The 16715-nt window shown below is 36.7% G+C and overlaps 1 protein-coding gene across 2 annotated transcripts in view; it reads left to right on the top strand.

The window, feature by feature from the left end:
• LOC150096200 (WD repeat-containing protein 3-like) overlaps positions 1-16715 on the top strand; it is a 301884-nt gene that overhangs the window by 234476 nt on the left and 50693 nt on the right. For both annotated transcript variants that reach the window (XM_090408833.1, XM_090408834.1), the window contains exons 20-21: positions 4069-4116; positions 14654-14719. In XM_090408833.1, the coding sequence (XP_090264959.1) occupies positions 4069-4116; positions 14654-14719 (114 nt within the window). The remainder of the gene's footprint in view (positions 1-4068; positions 4117-14653; positions 14720-16715) is intronic.

Raw genomic sequence — 16715 nt, 5'->3', positions numbered from 1 at the left:
TTGAAAAAATGTTTCCACACTTGGCTAGCTGGAGCAGAACAAGAAGTCATCCCAGTGTGGTTAGCAAGGGCATGAGGACTACATTTTTCAGTTGAAAATATTTAATGAATGGAATGGGTTGCCTGAGTAAGTTGCGAGTGCTTTGTCTGTTAATGGTTTGTTTCAAGAAGAGGTATGCTAGATATTGTGTTGATAGTTTGGGTCTCCCATGATGAGTCTTAGGACTCCACAGAGGTGCAATAATAATAATAATGTTTTTTTTACCTATTAAGTAATAATATTTTTGATAATTCATGTTACCATCTTTTTTTATTTTTTCCCCCTTGCTCAGTGGCACCTGTAGTAGTGATATAGCATCTTGGAAACATGCTTATTGCTGTGTCGGTTTTTCTTCTGTCCTGTCTGCAATATGAAAATCCTGAGTGTCTGGTAGGGAAAACCCTGCCACCTCTATAGGAGAGCTTTATTCATTTAAATTTTTTTTCTTTTATTCCTGGCTTTTTGATATCATTGACTATATAACTTTCACTGTTTAGTATTCAGTGTTTGCTTTAGAAATATATTTTGGAAGGAAGTCATTGGGATTAAAATAGCACAGTAGTTTTTTATCATTGTAATAATTTTTTTTTTTTTACTAAAACAAAGAAGACATTACCATATGCAGGTATCTTTGCATTCAAAGTGTTTATATAGAGATGTGCTACAATATGCTTAACAAAAAAAAAGTACAAAATCAGTTTTTGTTACTATGAGTTTTGTTCAGATTTGTTTCATTACATACTAACTATGATGTGCACAAGAAATTGCTCACTAGTACATTGTGATGATATGACATAAACTGATGTCATATCATTCCTGATGGATACTTTTTTTTGAAAATCATATTGCTTGAAAGAGCCTCTATAGCTCAGTCAGTATAGGCAAAGCCTTTTGGTTGGAAAGATCTAGGTTTGAATCCTGTCTAGATGTAGAGAACCTTTATCAAAGCCTTTCAGCCGAAGGTGAGTTAGCTGGTTTCCCTTTTTGAGGTGGCAAGGTTTTTCCTCCCTCTGCAAACAGGCGAACTTGCCTTGTGAACCCCCCCCCCCCCCCACGCACACACATCTACAGATAGAAAATACTTATCCTTAGAGGGATGCAGCAAAGAATGGTAAGCCGGTTGCATTAAATTGCCTGAAACCCTGAATCAGTAGACTTACCCTGTCTAAGGATGGATAATAATAAATGATAAGATGGATCTTAAAACTTCTTAATAGGTATCGAACAATGACTTGAGCTCTCACTACAGTTAAAACATAATTTTGATGCAGCAAAACATTTAATTATAAATGATTAACCAGGTTTGACTCTGAGACTTTTTATTTATTACAACAATATTACTCTGACATGTTTTGTCGTCTTTGTGGCTGACAGCATCTTCAAGAAGATATTTAACACAAAGAGCCTTTGTAGCTCAGTTGGCATAGGTGAAGCCCTTTAGTTGGAATGATCTAGGTTTGAGAATCCTGTCTAGATGTAACGATTCAAATATTTCCATCAGCTATTATTTCTGTAAATTGAACATGCACATCATTCACAATCTGTTTTTTTTTTTTTTTTAATATAATGAAACCTGTTGTGAATTCATCACTGAAAACACACGTAATAACCACAGTAATGACTATTTAATTTGTAAATATTTCATCCCAAGTATCTTGGGACATCATCAGTACAGCAGTTTAAACAATACTAGGAATAACATACAGTTAGGGTGTTGATTACAATGGAATCAATATGCGTGCAGTAACGTGTTATAGAAGTAAATTAAATATAACTGAAAAAAAAAAAAAATATATATATATATAAAGATTATTTTACACAATTTTGTATGACAATTTCCCATACTTTAGGAATAGTAAGAACATCGTTGTGGTTTAAATTTGGTCTGTGTAGTAGGGCTTCAGCACTTTCTTTATATAAACGTTCATATTTATATAAAGATCTGTGTAAAAGTTTCAGCTTCTCCCAATGGATCCTATGGTTTGGATTTTCAACTCTGTGTTGGGAGAGACCAGATTTTTGCGGTTTGAAAAGACGAATGTGGTCTTGATGTTCCGAGATGCGTTTCTGAACAGACCTACCTGTCTGACCAAAGTAAGACAATTTGCAGGAGCATGGAATCTCATAAACGCCAGGTAACATCAGAGGTGAGAGTTTGTCCTTAGGAGAAGGTAACAAGTTATAGATTTGGTTGATAGGTTTGTAAGTAGTGGCAAAATTGTATTTCTTCATAATTTTTGAATAATTTTTGAACTTTACGCTAGAAAAAGAATCTCCATAGGGTATCTCCTTTCTGGATTTTCACATTCAAAGAAAAGAAGATGTTCCATCGCCACGTCTGTCTATCGCAAGCCTACATTTTCAGGTCGCTACATTCACAATTCTTCCGCTCATCATCAATCTCAGAAATTTGGCATCATTAAATCACTAGTTTCCAGAGCACACAAATTCTGCTCCTCCTCTGAAGATTCTCTAAATCAAGAACTAGAAATAATCAAAAATACAGCTATACTAAATGGATATAATCTTAAAACAACTCAAAAAATCATCAGTCACCTTCCCACACATCAAACCAGACAAGAAGAAGTCCATGGGATTCCCATACCTTACGTCCAAAGCATCTCCGAATGTCTTTCAAAAATTATGAAGAAATACAATTTTGCCACTACTTACAAACCTATCAACCAAATCTATAAATTGTTACCTTCTCCTAAGGACAAACTCTCACCTCTGATGTTACCTGGCGTTTATGAGATCCCATGCTCCTGCAAATTGTCTTACTTTGGTCAGACAGGTAGGTCTGTTCAGAAATGCATCTCGGAACATCAAGACCACATTCGTCTTTTCAAACCGCAGAAATCTGGTCTCTCCCAACACAGAGTTGAAAATCCAAACCATAGGATCCATTGGGAGAAGCTGAAGCCCTACTACACAGACCAAATTTAAACCGCAACGATGTTCTTACTATTCCTAAAGTATGGGAAATTGTCATACAAAATTGTGTAAAATGATCTTTATATATATATATATATATATATATATATATATATTTTTTTTTTTTTTTTTTCAGTTATATTTAATTTACTTCTATAACACGTTATTGCACGTATATTGAGATTCCATTGTAATCATGTACCCTAACTGTATGTTATTCCTGATATTGTTTAAACTGCTATACTGATGATGTCCCAAGATACTTGTGATGAAATATTTATGAATTAAATAATCATTACTGTGATTATTACATGTGTTTTTAGTTATGTATTGTTTTGTAAACTCTGTATATGATTTTCAATATGGAGTATCTGCAATCACATGTAGTTAATTACTTAAAAAAACATTTAATTAAAGGGATAAAAAACACCATGCAGCAGCAATAGTGTTTTTTATCCCTTTACTCAATGTAGGTAAAAGAACTCCTTTACAAAAAGGAGTTAATTTCACATCCTCTCACTTTTTCACCCCATGTTTCGATAGTGAATACATGCAGATAGTTTCCCATGGTGCAGAAATTTGCTGATAACTGAAGTTGCAAGCCTGAGATATGTACAAACAAAATATCAGGTTTATGCACAATAGATAGCAGATAATATTCACATTATATGGAACATTTTTCATGGTAGTGCTTGTCGATGTGTGTGTGAGATTTGAGATATTCAAGTCATAGAGAGCAAGTTACAAAGTGAAACAAAACTTAAGCTTAATTTAGATGTTCAGTGTGATTTAATTTATTTCATATCTAAAATGTGCATGTATGCAGTATAATTCACTAATGGCTATATTTTTTTCTCATTTATATTGATTACATTATTTTATTTAACTGATTTTATCATATAAGCAATTGTGTATAGTAACTGGAAAATGATAAACCACACAAGGAACCTTACTTGCAAAAACAAAAAATTAAATTATATTAGCAAAATTAAGGAAACAGGATTTTTTTTTTTTCATTAACATTATCAGTATCATAAATGTGTTATCAGTATCATTTATTTTTTATTTTTTTTTATTTTTTTATTTTTTTTTTAGGAATTTGAAGCAGAATATGAAAAAAATGCTGCAGGAGAAGAACCAGTGGTATTTGTTAATTCTTTTTAGTTGCCGATATTCCTCTTTAGATATTCCTAATTACCAACATCATGTATTTTTGTGAGCTGAGAACAGTTAACTTTATCTTACTAGAAAAGCCTTAAAAATTTCCTCTCATCCTTGAGAGATTTGAGTTTAGCTATATTTATTCGACTAAGAGATGTATATAATTGGAATTACACCATATAGTTGTATATTCATTAATTATAAATTTTTAAATGTGAGCTATGTAAAATTGATATATTTCTTCTATATCTTGAAGAGGTTAGTGGTTAATTTTATCATTTCAAATAATTATCATTTTGAAATTCTCAGTAAACAATTTTTATTGTTCAGATATATTAAAAAAATGGGTAACATGTATGAAAGAATTAATACACACACACATCCTTTTTTACTTATGTTGGATGTTAATTTAACTGAATTTAATTTCATTTGTGAGCTGTAGCTCAGTCAGTATAGATGAAGTCCTTTGGTCAGAAAGACCTGGGTTCGTGAGGAACCTTTATGTGGTCTCTTTCCACGAAAAGTGAATTAGCCAGTCTCATACATAGGTAGGAGGTTTTTCACCTGGAAACTCAGATTTTTCGTACCCCAGAACAAGCAAACAGGCTGTATGAACCCACACCTACAAACATAGCACACAACAGGAGACATAGGGCTAACCACCTTATCCTCAGGTATGGTTGCAGTTGCAAGAATACATACCTCGACACCATAAAATGGAGAAGAGGGAAGGATTAAGAAAGAAAGTAAGAGTTCATTTGTGTTTTTTGGATCTTAGCAAAACTGAATGAAAAGCAGTATATGGAACTCCACTGGACTTTTGGCTTATAATGAGAGCATGTTAAAAAGAAGCAAAATTATCAAAATATGTGCATATATATATGTGTGTGTGTGTGTGTGTGTGTGCGTGTGTGCGTGCGTTTCCCCCTTTTTAATATAAGGAATACATTAAATAAGAATATAGAATATTTTAATATAAACTTTTGGGATCTATCTATCTGTGTGTGTGTGTGTTGCTACATCAGAATCTTATTTCAACATCATCATTAAATTCCTGCCATGTACCCTCAAGGGGTGTACAGGATATGACAGTACTACATGAAAAAAATTACATCATTACTAACTTCCTATCTACAATTTTCCTCCAAATCAATCTGTTACTTGTCAAGACTCCAACATTATCAGATCTTATATTTCTATCGTCTAAGGCACTTTGTACCGTATCAATCCACCTATATCTTGGTCTTCCTCTGGGCCGTTTTCCTGCCAACCTGGCAGAGAACACTTGTTTTGCTAATCTTTCCTCTCCCATTCTATTTAAGTGACCATACCACCTGAGATTAACTCTGCTAACGCATTCCTGGATGCTGACAATGTCAAGTTCTTTCCTAATATCCTCATTTTTAATATGATATTGCCATTGATGCCATCTGTTCACGCCTTTAATCTTTCTCAGGACTCTCATATCTGCGGTCTCAAGTCTTTGGTCAAGTGTTTTACTTCTGACCCAGCTCTCAGATCCATAAGTTAAAACTGGTTTGAACATTGTCTTGTATACAGCTAATTTAGTGTTCCGACTAATTTCTCTCTTATTCCATATGAATTTATTCGGTTGACTTCCCACCATACCAGCTTTGCTGATTCTGTTGTCTATTTCTATATTTAATTTACCATCTTCAGTAAAAATCGTGCCTAAGTAGCTGAAATGTTTTAATTGTTCCACAGGTTCTCCATTCACAACACAATTGACATTTTCAATGATTCTGCCTATTTTCATTGTCTTTGTCTTTTTATTGCTGATCTTCATACCATATCTATTACAACAGCTATTCAATTTAGTCAGAGAATCTTGCAGACTTGTAGCGGATTTATTTAGAAGTATAACATCATCCGCATAAAGCAAAGAGCTGACATTAACATCTCCAATTTTGATATCAGGTTTAACACCACTTTCCTTCATAATGTGATCCATATAGATAATGAATAACAGGGGGGATAATGTACATCCTTGTCTCACACCAGATTTAACATTAAACCATCTTCCTGTACTTCCTTCAATTCTAATTGCTGACTTACAACTCAAATAAACACTAAGTATTGCTTGATATAATGCCGCATCGACACCATATAACTGCAGTGTATTGAATAGCTTCTCTCTTGGCACCTTGTCATATGCGTTTTCCAAATCGACAAAACTTAAATACAGATCTTTGTTATATTCCCATGCTTTCTCGACTATTTGTCGTAAAGTGAAGATCTCATCCTGACAACCTCTTTTTGGCCTGAATCCAGCTTGTTCTTCACCAAGCTTTTCTTCCACAATTCTTCTCAACCGTTTCTCAAGTATACTTGCATAGATCTTGCCAGGAACACTCAGTAGGGAAATACCTCTGTAATTCTCACATTCAGTTTTATTTCCCTTTTTATATATGGGTACTATGAGAGCTCTACTCCAATCATCGGGAATTCGTCCCTCTGTCCAGGCTTTCTGAACTATGCAGTGCAGCCACTGTAAGACTTTTATACCACCATACTTCAGCATTTCTGGTCGAATATCATCTACTCCTGCTGGCTTTTCACATTTCAAGCCTTTGATGGCTTTTTCTACTTCAAGTATGGATATGCATTCCTGACTGCATGCCTGGTCAATTTTTTTTATCACTGTGCTGTCATCACTGCTTGTTTCATTTAGCAGTTTTTCAAAGTAATTACTCCATACTTCAAGGATATCTTTTTCTCCTGTTTTCATGTCACCTTTATCATCTCTAATTCCTTTTACAGCACTCTTTCCTCCATTCATAAGCTTCTTCAACATCCTCCAGAATATTTTGCCACCTTCTTGATATTTATTTTCTATATTCTTGCCAAAGTCCTCCCATGACTTTTGTTTAGCTAGTGTTACACACTGTTTAGCTTTCTTACATTTGTCTCTGTATTCTGTAAGAGTAAAAGCTGACTTATTTGCCAGGAACTTTTGATATGCTTTCTTCTTTTCCTTCACTGCCTCTTTAATTTCCTGTGTCCACCAGGGAGTTCTGATTTTATTATCCTTGCACACAACCTCACCACATGCCTCTCTGGCAGAATCAATCACTGTTTTCTTCAGAGTTTGCCACTGAATCTCCAAGGTTTGATTCCTGTTCTCAAACTCTTTCATTTTCTTTTCAATAATCTTTCTGTATTTTAGTCTACAGTTCACATCTGAGAGCTGCTCAACTTTTATTCGCTTTAAAACTTTCTTACATGTTATTCTTTTCAATATGAAATTCAATTTTATCCTGCTCAAGACTAAATAGTGATCACTTCCAATTTCAAATCCTCTGTACATGCTGGTGTCCTGCACCAGGGAGAAAACATCACTATCAACAATAACATAGTCAATGAGACTTTTCTTATTCCTAGCCTCTTCTCTCCATGTGAATTTGTGCACATTTTTATGTTAGAACATGGTGTTAGTAATAACCTGTCCATGTCCTGAGCAGAAATCCAACAGATATTTGCCATTATTATTAGCTTTGCTCTTTTCTCCAAATTTTCCCAAAATATTTTTGTATGTCTCACAATCATTTCCTACTCTGCTATTTAGATCCCCAACAAGGACCAACTTTTCCTTTTTCATTGTGTCAGTTGCTTTTTCTAAAGCGTCAAAAAATTCCTCCACTTCTACCTTAGTAGAACCTTCTGTGGGACCATAGGCACAAATAAGTCTCATTGTCCAGTTCCCCATTCTCATATTTGCCCACATGACTGTACTTGAGACTGACTGCCATTCAAGAAGATTAGCCTTGTATTTTGTGTTGAATACTATGGCTACTCCTTCTTTTCCTTGATTGTCATTGCCTGAATATAACATTTTGTATTTATTGCTCAGAAAGATCTCACCAGTTTTGGTCTTTTTTATTTCAGTCACCCCCATTATGTCGACCTGGTACTTATCTAATTCCTCAGCTAGCTCAATTTCTTTGCCATTCATGCTTCTTACGTTGATAGTACCGATCTTTAACTCTGGTGATGTTGAGTTGGGGTTTGTTTTCAGATTTGTTCCAGTAGCTGACTTTTCGCTGTTCGCCCTGGTTCCCTGGCAAAAACATCCGGGGCCTTGTTTAACCAGGCGACGCCCCAGCCGGCATGAAATTTTGTCATGTTGTACCATCATTTTTTATTTTGGTTTAACCAATAAGAATACAATTTGGTTGGCTAAATCCCAAATTGCCAGCCCATCCTTGTTCGTTCAGTATCAAAGTAGATACCTAACAGGGTGCACCACGAGAAGGTGGGGATTGGACATTAGGTCAGAAGCCCTGGTTGGTTCTCGACATTCCTTTAAAGGCTATGTGGAGGTCTCCTCTCAGTTATACAGCTTTGACCCTTAAGCACCCCTCAGAATCTTATTTTAGTCTATTATTACTTTTAAAAGTGATTTCCTTAGCTCATTTTTGTTATTTTATAGCATGCATTGTTACTGGTTTCTTTGGTGTATTATAATTGATGGGAAATTATGTTATTGTTTTCTTCTATATTTTATTTGAACTCAAGCAAAAAAGAAGAGTTTGCCCATGAAGCAGTTTTGGAACTTTTTTTTTTTTTTTCCCCAGAAAGCATTTGACCTCTCACACATTGGAACTGAAAATTTTGCTGGTAAGGTACTATATTAATGGTAATATAAAATAATGGTATTTTATTTCTGGTACAAGTGGTCAGTGAAGATAGAGACTTTAGTTGATTGTAGATAAAGAGTTAAAGTTTAGGGGTGATAATACTAAGGTGAAGATGATAAGTCTTCACTGCACAAGGCTCTGATAAGACCATATCTTGACTGCTGTGCTGCTCAGATATGAGCTAAACAGCAGAAAATGTTCAAAGAAGATAAGATAACAATTGAAAAGATTCAACGTGGTGAACCAAGATAATATCTGACTTATGAAATTGTGTATATGAGAACAGACCAAGGGCATGCAGTCTTTAAAGTTAGTTTAATAGATAGAAGAGAAGAGATATCATAGAAACATATAAATTGGTAAGAAGGTCTTACTAAATAAACAGAAGTTTTATAACTACATGTCAGTAGGCAGATGTTCCTATTTTTCCTGAAAGCTGAGTAAGGCATGTTTAGGAAGCATATATCCAAGTTTTTCTCATAACATGGGACGAATATGGAATTGACTACTAGTGTATATTTTCAGAGAAAGTTGTTATAGACATTTTGGCATTGTTTTATCTGAAAAACATCCTTCTTTGATGAGTTCTTGACTTAGTGGAGGTGCCTTCATAATAACACAATTACCATAGCAATTTGAATTTTCATATTAATTATTCACATTTAGTCTTTGTTGCTCTGACAATGCAAGTGTGACTTCTTCTTCTTCTGCAGCTTCTCCCACTTAAGTGGGGTCACTGTTTGTAATGAGTCTCCTCCACACCTTCCTGTCTTGGGTTGTCACCACATCCAAGTTCTTCATCTTCAAGTCCTCTTCTACCAGCTCCCTCCATCTCTTCTTTGGCCGCCCACGCTTCCGCCTTCCTTGCACATCCATCTGCATGACCCTTCTTCCCACATATTCGTCCTCCCTCCTCATCACATGACCAAACCATCTCAACCTTGCCTCCTGTATTTTCGCTCCTAAGTTCGTAACTTTCACTGTTCCCCTGACATAGTCATTTCTCAGATGATCCTTTCTGGTCACACCGCACATCCACCTAAGCATTCTCATCTCTGCTACTTCCATCCTGCTGATGTTATTTTTCCTCAGGGCTACAGTTTCTATAGCATATGTCATAGCTGGCCTCACTACTGTCCTATAAATTTTGCCTTTCAGGTTGATCGGCACCCTCTTATCGCATAACACTCCAGTCATCTCCCTCCAGTTCCTCCAACCCACTTGTATCCTGCATCCCACTTCCTTCTCAGCTCCTCCATCTTCTTCCACTGTTGAACCTAAGTATCTAAAGTCTCTCACCTTCCTGATGACATTTCCTTCCAGCTCCAGATCTGTCTCCTGGCCGCCGCCCACTGCACAACACATATACTCTGTCTTACTTCTGCTCAGTCTCATACCTCTCTCTTCCAGTACTTTTCTCCATCTTTCCAGTTTAGTTCCCGCTTCTTCTCTTGAATCTACACACAACAAAATGTCATCTGCATACAACATTGTCCAAGGCGCATCTTCTCTCACCTCCTCTGTTACCACCTCCATCACAATATCAAACAGAAACGGACTTAATGCTGACCCTTGATGCAAGCCAACTGTTACTTGAAAACTTTCTGTCTGACCCAAACTGGTCTGAACACTTGTCTTCACATTTCTGTACATTTCCCGCACCAACCTGATATATTTCTCTGGCACCTTCTTCTCCATCAGACACCTCCAGACTTCTTGCCTTGGCACTCGATCGTATGCTTTCTCCAGATCAATAAATACCAGATGTAGCTCCCTTTGTTTCTCTCGATATTTTTCCATCATCTGCCGTAACACAAAGATATCATCTGTTGTTGATCTACCAGGCATGAATCCAAATTGTTCCTTTGCAATCTCCACCTCCTTCCTCAATCTATCATCAAGAACCCTTTCTAGGATCTTCATTGTGTGGGACATCAACTTTATTTCTCTGTAATTTTTACAGTCTTGTGCATCCCCTTTACCTTTGTAGATGGGGACAAGAGTACTCTCCCTCCATTCCTCGGGTATATTTTCCTGTTGGAAAACTTTCATGAACAGGTCCCACAGCAGGTCAATTCCCTCTTCTTCCATGCCTCCACTGGAATTCTGTTGGGGCCCACCCATTTTCCATTCCTCATCCTCTTCATGGCTTCCGTCACTTCCACTCTACTGATGTTCTGCACCATCCCCTCAGAAGGCTGCCCATCTCCTCTGAGAGTCCTTGCATTTTCCTCATTCAAAAGTCCCTCAAAGTATATTTTCCATCTGTTTCTTATGTCCACATCCCTCCATAATACTCTTCCTTCAGCATCTTTGATCTGCCTCACATGTAAGATGTCCTTTGCTGCTTTATTTCTACATTTCACTAGTTGGTAAATTTTTCTCTGTCCTTCCTTTGTTTCTAATTGATCATACAGATCTTTATATGCCATGGCCTTCGCCTGTGCCACAACTCTCTTGGCTTCTTGCTTTCTCTCTCTCTCTGTACACCTCTCTGTCCTCTTCCACTCTTGACTCATCCCACTTCTGCTTTGCCTTCCTCTTAGCTGTTACTGCCACTTGTACATCATTATTCCACCACCAACCCTCCTTCTGCTCTCTAAACTTTCCAGATGTCTCACCAAGTGCCTCGATTGCACAGCTCAGGATTACTTTTGAATTATGTTTCCACCAATCCTGTACACTTTCCAGTCCATCTGAAATCCTCTCTAACACCCTCTCCCTAAAACGATTCCTCACGCTCTCCTCTTTTAAGCAAAACCACTTAATTGTCTTCATCCCACGGCATCAGAAGTTCTTATCTTCGATCTTATTTTAAAGTCTGCGCACAGCAGTCGGTGTTGTTGTGCTACTTGATCTGTTGGAATTACTTTACAATTTGTCACAACCTTAAGATGTTTTCTTCTAGTCAAAATGTAGTCAGTTTGTGAGCTTTTGTTACCACTCCTAAATTTTATCAAATGTTCTTCCCTCTTGTAGAAAAACGAGTTCACAATTGCCAGATCAAATGCTACTGCAAAGTCCACAACCCTCTCTCCTTCCTGGTTCATCATTCCCACTCCGTGGCCACCATGCACCCTGTCACTGTCTCTATTCTGTCTTCCTATGTGTCCGTTCAAGTCTCCTCCGACAATCACCATCTCATTTTCTTCCAATTCCCTCATTTCTTCATCTAACATGTTCCAGAATTCATCTTTTTCCTCTGCTGTACAACCAACTTGCGGGGCATATACACATAATACGACCACCCGCTCTTCTCCAAGACCCAATTTCATTCGCATGATCCTGTCATTCCTTCTACCTACGTCCAGTACTTCACCCTTCATTCTGCCACACACCACAATTCCTACACCATTTCTTCCCTCGTTATTCGCTCCAGAGTAGAACAATTTATATCTATCTCCCAGTTCCTTTGCCTTTCTGCCCCTTCCACCTTGTCTCCTGCACACATAAAATGTCCAACTTCCTCTTCCTCATCATGTCTGCCACCTCTCTTCCCCTTCCAGTCATGCTTCCAACATTCAGTGTTCCCACTCTCAACGTTCTGTCCACCTGCTGGGCTCGCTTCTTTAACCGCACCCGCCCTTGATGCGGTAGCCCTCGTCCATTTCTCGCAGCTGTAGGGAGATGTGGCTGTGCGTCGCTTAAGAGGTACGCCCTAGCCCTTATATCATTTTCTCTTTGACTCATAGTTTGAGCTGGCATTGAAGTTTTCCGACCGGATGCCCTTCCTGACATCAACCCTCGCATTTATCCAGGCTTGGGACCGGCACCTATTGAGGCTAGCTTGCCTCCTTCGGCGGCTGCATAAGATGAAATGACTTAGCAAGATAGGAAAGACTCACCCCTAGCCCTCGAATACTCTAATAGCATCAGGGGGAAGGAGAAAGGAGAGGAGAAAGAAGCAAAGAAAGAATGGGAGGGACCAGTCTACAGAATAATATAACAGAAATATATTACATGAAGTAAGGCATGGTCCAGCATCAGGTACCTTGGGTTTGCCATACCTGTACTCACTAAAGTGAGCCCTTGAGGTATGACAATGCAAGTGTGACACTAGAGATATATTAGTTAGTATTAGTTATAAGCTTTTGTAATGAGCCTTAATTCTTTTCCTCAATTTAATTCTTATCTGATGTACATGTAGGTTTCTGTGGTTAAGCAATTCTATGGGAAGTTTTCGGTATTGAGACCACATTATAATATAAATAAGAAGTTTATTAAAAATATGCTATTAAAACCCGACAAGTTTCATATGTCGTAAGACTTACATCCTCAGGGGTAGTGGTACATGAAACTTTCATGTACCACTACTCACACAAGTTTTAATTGCTTATTTTTAATAAATTTCTTATTTATATTATAATTAATTCTTATCTGTTAAATTATTTGCAGTAATGCCAATAATAATAGCGTTTGCCCCGTTATAGTTATCATAATGCTCTAGGCTGCTTTTAACCATTATTTGAGGTCTTATTAGCATAAGGTCTATTCAGGAAGTGTCCACATATGGTGTTTATTTCAATGTCAACTATGAGCTCATTATTTTAACTGCGTAATCATTTGTTGTTGTGAGTCATTCTTGCTAAAAAATAAGGCAAAATGTTTTGTTTGGGTGCAGTTTTTATGATGTCTGAAAGTGCAGTTTGTCTGTATTAACTTTTATTTTAAAACTGGTGAAATGATTTTTGGAGATGCTGGATATGAGATTTTTATATGAAGATGCAGCTGCGGGGCATACATAATTCTTCGTTTCCTTAATCAATTTTAAGAAAATACAACCTGACTTCCAAGTAATTCATATGATCATTAATGTCATCATCAAATCTTTGATATGTATCCTCAGGGGATGTTCTTGATATTATGATAGTATTACATGAAAAAGTTGCATTATTACTAACTTCCAATTGACAACTTTCCCCCAAATTAATCTTATCGTTCAAGACTCCAGTATTATCAGATCTTATAATTTTGTCTAATAAAGCACTTTTTACTGTATCAATCCACCTACCTCTTTGTCTTCCTCTGAGTCTATTTTCCTACCAGCCTGGCAAAGAGCATTTGTTTTGCTAATCTTTCCTGTCTCTCTCCCATTCTGTTTAAGTGACCATACTACCTAAGATTAGGTCTGCTACACATTCCTGAATGCTAGCAATTCCATTTCTGATCTCTTGAATTTTAATATGATACTGCCACTGATTTTATCTCTCTCTTGTTCTTCAGTCTTGTTCAAGTGTTTTTATTTCTAACCCACTCTCAGAACCATAGGTTAGAATTAGTTTGAACACTGTCTTGCATACAGTTAATTTAGTGTTTTGACTAATTTCTTTCTTATTCCATATAGATTTATTCAGCTGATTTCCTATCACACCAACTTCACTAAATATTGTGCCTAAATAGCTAAAATGTTTTACTTGTTCTATAGGTTCTCCATTTACAGTGTGGTTGATATTTTCAATGCTTCTGCCTATAAGGTGTTATATATATAGTTAAATCTGCTTCATAATGGCAGAAGTAAGTTTCTATCACCTTAGCTCACATATTTCCATGGTTGTATAATGCCACCTTAAAAAAAGTTGAAACAGATTTTGAAAGTAACTTTTACCATAATATTCATACTCTCTAGAAAATCTTCTGTATATGTAGCTTAAATGCTGTATAGAGTGACTTGTAAGTTCACTCTTCCCAATATGAAATACATAGTAAAGTAATTCATGTAGATACTTCTCATATAAACTGTTACCTGGATGAATTATATAGATGTAAACTAGAAATACATTTCTTTTCAAGTATAATTTGATATTTTTTAAGAGTAAAGTAAATGATATAGCAGTGTACTCATGCGAGGATTAATTTTTTAGATACCTGGAGAAACAAATCAAGAAACAGGATTAGCAGGAAAGAAAACTGTAGAAACCATAAAATATGTAAGTTTAATTATTTCTAATTTTAATCAAAACATAACTATTATTTTTCAGGTAATAGCAATCTGTACTAAAATATTAATCATATTGATTTTAATTAACATTTTCCTGTATTTCAGAAACATTACATTGCTGTCATCAGAGATCACAAAAATAATGATATGTGCACACAAGCACTAGCACTGGACAAATGCGGCTGAAGAAAGACAACCGAAGTCAAGTCTAAAGGCCTAAATGCTGCCTCCTAGTGGGATAAATAGGGTAGTCTTGGCTGTTGGGCTGAAGCTCTGAGAATGAACACTTCCCATATTTGGAACAGTTTCATGCACCCAAATTTGTTGAGTTTTGAAAAGTTTCTCAGGACTGAGGCAGATTTGAAGAATAGCTCTCATATTTGTTATTTGCTGCAGTGTGATAGAGTGGCCTTATTCCAGCATATCCTGTGGTGGATATCCAAAGCATGGTCAGCAAGTCCTGAATGGCTGTAACGATGAAACCAGATGTAGTCCTTGTCTTCGGAAATTCTGATATTGGCTATCCTGCCTGTTTGGCCATAGTAGGACAGATTTCAGCTGCAAGGGATATGGTAGACACCTTGTAGGCTTAGGGGATGTGGTTAGTCTTTGTTGCAGCAGATAAGGGATGGAAATTTTTTATGTGGTCTGTGTAAGTATTGTAAGGTTGTATTTGGGTATTGTAGCCATTGACTAAGAAAGTGTTGAGAATATTTGGTGTGAAGTGGAGGTTAATAGAATGAAATATATGGTAGGGGGTGTTGCTACAGACCTGGCAGCTCAGTTGTAGGGGACGAAGAAATGTATCGCCAGTTTAACCTTATGAGTACCAAGTGAATGATCATTATGGGTGACTTTAATTTTTCAAACATTGATTGGGCAGAAGAGAAATCTCATGATCAGAAAGAACAGGAATTTATTGAATTGTTGCGAGATAACTTTCTCAAGCAGCATGGGAAAGAAGGAACTCAAGGTCAAAGAGTGTTGGATTTGCTCATAGCATCAGACGGGATCTCTGTCAAGAATATGGTTATTTTACCACCAATTGGTGACAGTGATCACGCTGTTCTTTCTTGGGAAGTATCTACTTGTATTGAAACTCCAATTAAATCAGGCTACATGCTGAGTTACAAAGCTGGAAATTATAATCAACTTTAGAAGAATAGTATCTTTGGTCCCATGGTATCAGTTACTGAATGAAAAAAATGTCAGCAATGCATGGGAATCGTTGAAAAAGTGCTTGAATGAGCGGTATCTGAATATATCCCTAGTGTTCGAAGAATAAATAGGTTGGGAATGAAATGGATGTGCAGTCTTATTAAGCTAGAGATTCATGAGAAGAAGGTGATGTGGAAAGAATATTGTGAGAATAAGAGTAAGAGGAGTTATGAAATATATAAAGCTCAGGCCAGAAAAGTAATGAGTATTGTGAGAAAAGCTAAAATGGAGTATGAAAAGAAATTGGATGCAAGCTAAACGCAATCCAAAAGAATTTTATCGTTATGCCGCAAGCAAAAGAAAGAAAGAATGAATGTGGAAGAATAACTTTATTGAATGCAGATGGTACACGAGTGTTGGAAGCTAAGAAGATTGTTCAGTTAATGAGTGCTCACTTTGCTAAGTTATATCAACCAGGTGTATGTAGCATGGTGCTACTGCTATGTTGGATGAAGAGTTAGAGGTTCATGAAAATGATGTTGAAGAGCTCTTGCATAACCTGGATAAGAATTTGTCGATAGGGACAGATGGAATATCTTCCCTGTTTGTTAAAAGAATGTTCAGCTGAATTGGCTGGGCCTTTCACACATTTGTATAACTTGAGTCTCAGCTCAGGAATGATACCACAGGAATGAAAGGAATGTATGATAGTTCCATTGCACAAGGGTGGTGCAAAAACTGATGTGTCAAATTACCGACCTATTGGTATCTCTGGTGTGGTAGTGAAGATTTTAGAGAAGTTGGTAAGAACTCTCATACAGAAATGA

This window comes from Typopeltis vanoorti, chromosome 19 (genome assembly GCF_054136105.1).
Source record: "Typopeltis vanoorti isolate ZY-2024b chromosome 19, IOZ_Tvanoo_1.0, whole genome shotgun sequence".
NCBI lineage: Eukaryota > Metazoa > Arthropoda > Arachnida > Uropygi > Thelyphonidae > Typopeltis > Typopeltis vanoorti.
This window is presented reverse-complemented; position numbering and strand designations above follow the sequence as displayed.